The 9,231-nt window shown below is 36.3% G+C and overlaps 1 protein-coding gene across 1 annotated transcript in view; it reads right to left on the reverse strand.

Moving 5' to 3' along the window:
- The window catches only part of REDIC1 (regulator of DNA class I crossover intermediates 1), a 71,407-nt gene extending 62,394 nt beyond the window's left edge, over nucleotides 1-9,013 (reverse strand). Inside the window, 2 exon segments of the mRNA XM_065888107.1 lie at nucleotides 4,205-4,343; nucleotides 8,981-9,013. Of these exon segments, the coding sequence (XP_065744179.1) occupies nucleotides 4,205-4,310 (106 nt within the window). The 5' untranslated portion in view covers nucleotides 4,311-4,343; nucleotides 8,981-9,013.
- Between the last annotated feature and the right edge of the window lie 218 nt (nucleotides 9,014-9,231).

The following is a 9,231-nucleotide window of genomic DNA, read 5'->3' on the forward strand; positions in this document are numbered from 1 at the left end:
AATAAATGTACATTTTAGAAATTTACCGAAAACCACCTATATTCTATTGATATATATGCTAGAAGTCATTACAATACTATCACAGTAAGTCAAATCATCTCTTTTTCTTCATCATCTTATATATTCCTTGTGAAAGGGGCTCTACTCACTTCTACTTTTTACTTCCTCCAAGACTTCCCTGATGCCCAGACTATATCAGATGTTGTCTGATACATTCCCATAAAGCTATATAAGTTCTCTATTATAGCACTTACCATAGTTTGCAGTACTTGATTAACTCTATTTCCCTCACTAGATTTTTAAACTTTATAGAGCAGAATCCTTGTCTCTCTTTATAGAAGTCTCTATTTTGTCTGTTCAGTACTTTTGACAACTCTTCTGTGAAATGCTTTTACACATGCACCAACTATGTAGTTCTAGTGGAGACTTTCTGTGTTATAAAACCCTGCCTTTCTGGAAAAATTAATGGGTACCCATCTGACCCAAGAAGAATTAATAATTGTTCCCTCTGGTTATAAGTAATTGTTCCATGGCAGCGTGGATGGGACGGGAGCCTGGGAGAGAATGGATACATATATATGTAGGTTTGAATCGCTTTGCTGTGCACCTGAAACTGTCACATCATTGTTAATCAGCTATACTCCAGTATAAAATAAAAAGTTAAAAAAATAAGTAATTGTTCCAGTGCTGGGCCCTGGCACCAGTAGGGCAAGGCAACATCCCTCCAGTGGAATTTTTTAAAGTTCAGAACCAGAGAAACAGATCTCAGTATTTCCCTGGTAGCAAAACTAGGAGAGATGAGCAATATTAGTTTTTTAAGGTAATGTGTTTTTTTTGTTTGTTTGTTTTTGCGGTACACGGGCCTCTCACTGCTGTGGCCTCTCCTGTTGCGGAGCACAGGCTCTGGACGCACAGGCTCAGCAGCCATGGCTCATGGGCCCAGCCGCTCTGCAGCATGTGGGATCCTCTCAGACCGGGGCACGAACCCGGGTCCCCTGCATCAGCAGGCGGACTCTCAACCACTGCGCCACCAGGGAAGCCCCTAAGATAATGTTTTAAGCCTCAATGATGAAGACAGTCTGAGAGAATGAAGCTAATATCTGAAGTGAGAAAGAATCTTGGCTGTATTCAAGTCCCTGATTCAAGCAGTCTCTGAGGCCCGGCTGCACCACAGCCCTTCCTTTTAGTTAAGTGCCTTGGTCCCTTCAAGGCTGCTGTAACAGAATACCATAGTCTGGGTGGATTATAAACAACAGAAATTTAGTTCTCAGTCTGGAGGCTGCGAAGTCCAAGATCAGGGTGCTGGCAGATGTGGTGTCTGGTGAGGGCCTGCTTCCTGTTTCACAGACAGCCATCTTCTCACTGTGCCTTCAGATGGTAGAAAGGGAAAGAGAGCTCTCTGGGTCTCTTTAATAAGGGTACAAGGCTATCCATGAGGGCTCCACCCTCATGACATTATCACTTCCTAAATGTCCCTCCTGAACATTAGGGATTAAGATTTCAACATATGAGTTTGGGAGGGGGGGGGGACACAAACATTCAGTTCACAACATTAAGTAAGTATATATTTTTAAATGTCTGTTGTTTGCAGCCATGAGTCCTCACTAATAAAGTCTTGCTTTCGTAGGAGAGTAGAAATATCTCTATCTTCTACCTTTCTAAACTCCCAGCTGGGGCCCCTGTAACAAAACAGGGATTAACAAGAGGAAAACATTCAAATTTACTTAATATAGGTTTTACATAGAAAACTTCAAAAAGAAAATGAAGACCCAAAGAAGTGTTTAAACCTGAGCATTTTAATGCTAGGTTTGACGAACAATGGAAAGTCATAAAGAATGTGACAGGACAAAAACAGGGTATGAGCAAAGTGTAGTAAACTGGGGGAAACAGCAGTCCCGTTCATTTAGATTCCTCTCAGTGCCCCTCTGTCTTGGAGATAAAGATGTTCCTTTCCTCCAGGTATAGGGTACCTCTCACATGAGAATCCTTCCTGCACATGCTGCTTCTCAAATTCCTTCAGTTTAAAATATTCAAAATGCCAAGGTGCCATATTTTGGGGTATCATGTCCCAAACTTGTCACTTCCTATTCTATTCCCAGCATCCAACACAATACTTATGGTAGGTATTCAGTAAACATATGTTGAATGCATAAGTGAAAAGAAAGTAAGGGAGAAAGGAAATACATAAAGATAAATTCATCATCAGACAGCACATGCAAGAGAACAAAACTGGAACCTTATCTTACACCATACACAAAAATCAACTCAAAATGGATTAAAGCCTTAATTATAAGACCCGAGGGACTTCCCTGGCGTTCCAGTGGTTAAGACTCCACACTCCCAGTGCAGGGGGCAAGGGTTTGATCCCTGGTCTGGGAACTAAGATCCCGCATGCCACATAGCGTGGCCAAAAAAAAAAAAAGTGAAAAGTATAAGACTCGAAACCATAAAACTCCTAGAAGAAAACATAAAGGTTAAGCTCCTTGACATCCATCTTGGCAATGATTTTTTGGATTTGACAGCAAAACAAAGGCAACTAAAGCAAATATAAACAAGTGAGACTATATTAAACTAAAAAGCTACTGCACAGCAAAAGAAACCATCAACAAAATGAAAAGGCAACCTATGGAATGGGAGAAAATATTTGCAAATCATGTATCTAATAAGGGGTTAATATCCACCATATATAAAGAACTCACATAAGTCATTAGCAAAAAAATAAACAATCTAACTTAAAAATGGGCAGAGGACCTGAATAGACATTTTTCCAAAGACATACAAATGGCCAACAGGTGCTCAACATCACTAATCATCAGGGAAATGCAAATCAAAACCACAATAAGACATCTTCTCATACATGTCAGAAGGACTATTATCAAAAAGAGAAGAGATAACAAGTGTTGACAAGAATGTGGAGAAAAGGGAACCCTTGTGCACTGTAGAATCTTAAAAAAAAATGTAGAATCACTTACATGTAGAGTATTAAAAAAAAAATGTCAAATTCATAGAAACACGGAGTAGAAAAGTGGTTTCCAGGGGCTGGGGATTGGAGAGTAGGGGAAATAGGGAGAGGCTGGTAAAAGGGTACAAACTTTGAACTGTATGATGATTAAGGTCTGAAGATCTAGTGTAAAATGTGGTGACTATAGTTGATAACACTGTATTATATAAGTGAAGAAAATAAAAGGTAAATTCAACAGACAGATTTACAACAAAAGCTTTTATTCCCAAAGTCCATGAATAATGTATTTACTTTTACTACAGTAAAAGTTTTTTACTTGTGTAAACTGCCATCTGTGGAGGGAGAAACAAAAATGGCAGAGAAAGGAAAAGAGGGGATACTAAGAACAATATGATCAATTTCTATCCATCATTTATGAACTCTCTTACTTCTTTAAGCTCTCATTTTAGCATTTATTTTAAAAATTAAATATCAGACACAAGTTCCCTTTAGAGAGAAAAAAATACTCTGATTAAACTTTTTATTTACGTAAAGAATCAAAGTGCATGCCAAAAGGAATGCACTTTTGAAGTATTAGACTACCATAGTTAATACCCCAGGAATGCCTATGAAATTATTCAGATTGCGAGATAGGAAACTGACAAAAATCCTTTCAGCTCTTCCTTTCAAACAAATTCTCTAAATAGTATAAGATAGTAAATACATTTATTTCCTTCTCTTTAGCTAAACTTTTTTTTTTTTTTTTTTTTGCGGTACGCGGGCCTCTCACTCTTGTGGCCTCTCCCGTTGCGGAGCACAGGCTCCAGACGCGCAGGCTCAGCGGCCACAGCTCACGGGCCCAGCCGCTCCGCGACATGTGGGATCTTCCCGGACCGGGGCACGAACCCGTGTCCCCTGCATTGGCAGGCGGACTCTCAACCACTGTGCCACCACGGAAGCCCTCTTTAGCTAAACTTTGATAACTATCTGCCTAGACAGAATAATGTAATAACTGAAACAGCTGCACTGTAATAAGTCTAACCATACCTTATAAAATTAATTTTATATAACACTTAACCTAAAAATAAATGGATTAAACATATTTTAAGCAAAAATTAACAAACCTTATTTAACCAGGCAACCAAGTTTTAAAATTAGTTTAGTTTCCACATCCTTTGAGTTCTAAAATTACACTTATTAGAGAACTAAGTCTTATAATCACATCAGAATCAAAACAAAATGGTATTAGAAAAACTTACTTACCAGGTGTTTTCTTCTGGCAAGATATCTGATTTACCATATACAGGTTAAGGAGGTCTAAACTGACAGCAGAATTTTTGACAGGGGATGAAACTCCCAGTAATTCCATTTTTGATTTTAACCTTTTCTTTTCAAAATATTCCTAAAGTAATTATAAATAAAAAGTTATTGCAGCAACTATATGGTTTCAGGCAGAATCATAAATAATAAAAAGCAATAATACAATCAAATAATTGACTTGATTTTTTTTTTTTTTTTTTTTTTCAGTATGCGGGCCTCTCACTGTTGTGGCCTCTCCCATTTTGGAGCACAGGCTCCAGACTTGCAGGCTCAGTGGCCATGGCTCATGGGCCCAGCCGCTCCATGGCATGTAGGATCTTCCCAGACCAGGGCACGAACCCGTGTCCCCTGCATCGGCAGGCGGACTCTCAACCACTGCACCACCAGGGAAGCCCTTGACTTGATATTTTTATATTTTTGTGACACGCTTTATATGTTTACAAATTAAAATCAATCATGATAACTTGAAGTTTGCCTAAAGAGTCTAAATTTCACAGCCTCTTATAATCTTTCTTTTGTTAAATGTAATACTTTTAAAACAGAACTTTATAAAGACATTCACAGGTATCAAAAATTATCTGAATGTAGAAAGTTTTTAAAAATCTGATAAAACAAATCTGACAGGCTACAAATTTGTTTTTCTACAAAGTGTTCTATTCTATAGATATAAAAATCCTTAAAGATATTCTCAGCTGCGTGCCATTAAAAGTCAACTGAGATGAGAAGAGGGGGGAAAAAAAGCAGCTATGTGAGAAATAATCTGCAGTCAAAGCCAATTTAATTCCCTTTGTTATACCTCCATGACTACAATTTTTTTTTAAACCAGACTTGTACATAATTATCTTTTATCATCCAGCATTTGTTCTCTTCTTGGTTGTTTGAACTTAATTATTCTTCCTTATCTTCATTCTTCTCTTTTAGATTATACCCTTAATTTACCAAGTTCAAAGGCATTTATTTGTTTAAAACTTATTTATTGAGCAACTACTATGTACTAACACTATAACAAATTGTGAAAACATCTTCTCTTCCATTAATAATTCATAATACACTGCCATAAATGTGATTATAAATGTGAGATATCAAAAATGAGGAAGGTCCAAGATGGCAAAAAAACTAAAGAGGAAGTATTGCTTTTCCAAGAAATTAAAGTTCTTTCACATTAACCTTTCAGAATATCATTAATTATAATAGACATTTATACTGTAGACTTAGACTTAAGATTGTAAAAAACTTGTAAGAATTGTAAGAAACGTACCAGTTCTCAAGCAATAAAGTAACTGTCATGTTGTTATGCAAAATTAACCGTAGATAAACATATCTGTTTATAATTTGTTTCAGTGATTTGCAATCCCAAATTGGACTTAAATGTCTTAGAAAAGATCACACTATGGTTCAGCAATGAAATTACAGTACCTTCAGGATGCAATTTTTTTTTTCCCTTGAAAAAACTGACTATGGATCTTACAATTGATGATATCTTAGAATTAAGATGCTATTTCTTAAGGCAGTATACTTTGTGATGAATAAGACTATTGTGAGAGAGACAGTGACACAAATAATCACAATACCATGTGATAGGAGATGTTATAGGATCTACCCCAAAAGGGTAGTCAACCTATGGGTAGGTGGTGGGAGGTCAGGCAGAGGAGGAGAGGGAAGGTTTCTTATGAAATTATTTCTAAGGTAGATGGATGAGTCAAGAGTAAGCCAGAGGATAGAAATATAAGGTTCTAGGAATAAGGAAGAACAGTACAGCGACTATCTACAAAGCAAGTAAGTCTTTATTTCAGGTGACACTGTGCTGAAGAGAATGGATCCTCATACTCTAGATATCATGATAGCCTCTAATCTTTGTGTTCCCAGAAAGAACAAAGGTATGTGACTGATTTACCTGACAAGGTTAGGCTCAATTTTTCTATCAAGTTTCATTTGGTAGAGCCAAAGAGAAAATAATTAGAAAAACCTCAGGAAATAATCAATTTTTAACTTGATAATAGCTATTTAAAAGAAGCAGCTAGAGAGACAGGAATAGACTCTGGAGAATGTGTTAAAGAAAGCAAGGTAAGAGCTTGTTTCGAGATAAAGGGAGTGTACAGTTCTCCAAATGGAGACTGCCCACTTTATGAAGTGTTGAATGGTTTGTTTATATCTCACACACCTACAAAAAGAAAAGATGGAGGTAATGGTAAACTGCAGGAGATAATGACATATTAAAGTAAGTTGGACTGAAAAATATCTTGGAATTGAACAACATGAAGTTCAATTTCAGCATTAGCAAGAGCTGTATAGTGGAGTGTACTGAGAAGTGAACGGGAGGTAAGTGGGAAGGGGCATAGCAGAAAAGAGAAAGGATCCAGAGAGAGCTTTTACTTGTTTCAACAGGAGAGAATTGAGTATGTATGACATCGATGCAAAACCTCCAGTTGACCCAGAATAGTTGAAGATACAAGAAAGGGGTGAAGTAATTGATGCAGTGAGGTCCCTGAGAAAGCAGAAGTAAATGGAATCCAGATCACAGATAGAGAGACCTTGACAAAAGGAAACTACTTCCTTAGTTACAGGAAGGAAAGAGAAGATGGGTGAAGATATAAGATGGTTTATAGAACTGGTGATAGAAATTTCAGATAATTCTCATCTGATAGCTTCTATCTCCTTTGAAATATGAGACATGGTCATCTAATGAGTATGAAGGGATAAAGAACAGGGTTGGGGAAGAGAGGCTTGAGGAGACAAAGGAAGGTATGAAATTTTCAAAGAATAAGAAAGTGACATGACTAGAGATCAGCACTTTGGGAAAGGGCCATGAGTCTTTTTCTTTCTTATAAATATTCAAAAGAATGATCCAAATAGAGTTAGATTACTTTTTGAAAAATAATCTGGGGACAGATGACATTCATAGATTATTTAGTTACTGAGTGCCTATGTTACACACAATTCTAGGCACAGGAGATACAGAATGAATAAAAGTGATAAGATCCCTTTTTTATGAATATATGTTAATAGGGGGTGGGGGAAGAGAACAGAATCAACAAATTTATAAGAAAATACCAGACTTTGAAAAGAGTGATGAATAAGAGCGAGTACTGAAGAGAGAGTAACTGGAGGGTGGGGAGCTATTTGATGTAGTGATCAGAGAAAGCCAGTCTAAGATACTTTAGCTGAGACCCAAGATTGATAAGCCAGACATAAAACTATCTCAAGGGAGAATTTTCCAGAGAAAGGGAAGAAGAGTGGCAGAAGGAGGCTCAGTGTGGTTGAAATACAATGAACAATAGGGTGAGTAGTAAAAAATAAGGCCAGAGAAGCAGGCAGCATGCAGAATCTTTAGGTCCTTTTAGATATGTTTAAATCAGATTTATTCTAAAAGCAATGAAAAGTAATTGAGGCTTTTAAGCAGGGAAATGATAAATTCTGGCGTGTGTTTTTAAAAAAACATACTAACTGCTGTGTGAAGAATAGAATACAAAAGAGAAAAAGCAAAAAAATTTTTTGATAAATTCAATGACATTAAAAGTAAGAACTTTCCTTCAAAGATATCATTAAGGAAGTAAAAATAAAGCTATGGAGTACACATAAAATTGACAAAGAATTCCTAAATGTATAAAGACACAATAAGAAAAAGACAAAGAACCCAAAGAAAAAAAATTCTAAATACTTGGAAAAGCACTTCATGAAACAGAAAACCTGGAGACCCAAGAGGGAAGAGATATGGGGATATATGTGTATGTATAGCTGATTCACTTTGTTATAAAACAGAAACTAATACACCATTGTAAAGCAATTATACTCCAATAAAGATGTTAAAAAAAAAACCCAAAACAGAAAACCTGAATGAAAAGATAGTCAGCTTCATTAGTAGTCAAGAAAATACAAGTTAAACTTACAATAAGGTATAATTTCACTGAGTTAACAAATACCCTGCTTACATCATAATCACTCCCTTGCTTTTCTTTAAATTTTACTACCTTTGAACATATTTTTACTGTTTTGGAACTTTTTGTAAATGGAATCTCACTGCTTGTATTCTTCTGTGAGTTGCTTCCCTTGCTCAACGTTGTTTTTGAGATTCATCTACATTAATTACATTCAGATGATACATTTCATGGCTATACCATTACTTGGGTAGGCCACAATTTGCTTAACCATTCTACTGCTCCTGAATGTTTGGGTGCTCCCTTTTCTCTCCCTGTACCCTGTCCTTCTTCTTCCTCTCTTTCTCCTTCTTTCTTTTTTTTTTTGTTTGCTACTTAACAACAACGATTCAAACAAGCATGTACATAAAGTGCACTTGTGGAAGTTTCTCTGAGATATATACTGCTCAGTTGCAAGGCATATACATGCTCAACATTACTATGTAATACAATCAATGTAATAATTTTAAAAAACACTAAAAAAAGTAGGAAATAGGTTATAAGGTCATTATAGTACTCTGGGCAATAAATGATAATGATGTGGATCAGGGGGCTAACAGTACAGTTAGTGAGAATTGATCAGACTTGGGATATATTGGAACTAGATGACAAGAATCAACATGATCCTTAACTCTCTGCCTGAGCAAAATGGGTAGCTAATTAAGCTATCTACAAGAAGGAAGAAGACTAAAGAAAGATGGTCTTCCAGTTTCACTCAGGTGAATTTATCAACCTTGGAAAAGTGCTCCAAAAGATCACTGTTCTCATAAGGCTATAAGACACAATAAAAATATTTTTTCTTTACCTTTTGCTTTCTCCTTTCCTGCTTGATCAGAACTCTGGTCCTGAAAAGGGAAGCATGATAAAACATATAATAATTAAAGAAATAGTCTCTGAAACAACTGCCATTTTAGCTGAAGACTTGGAATTAAAATCTAAAAGTGTAGTGACAACTGTGAAAATGTTCTTAAATTATCTGTAAAGTATATATACTGCTTCACAAAATTTTCCCAGATAGAAAATCCAAGAACTAATAAAAAAGACTCTAGACCTATG

Source organism: Phocoena phocoena, chromosome 11 (genome assembly GCF_963924675.1).
Source record: "Phocoena phocoena chromosome 11, mPhoPho1.1, whole genome shotgun sequence".
Classification (NCBI taxonomy): domain Eukaryota; kingdom Metazoa; phylum Chordata; class Mammalia; order Artiodactyla; family Phocoenidae; genus Phocoena; species Phocoena phocoena.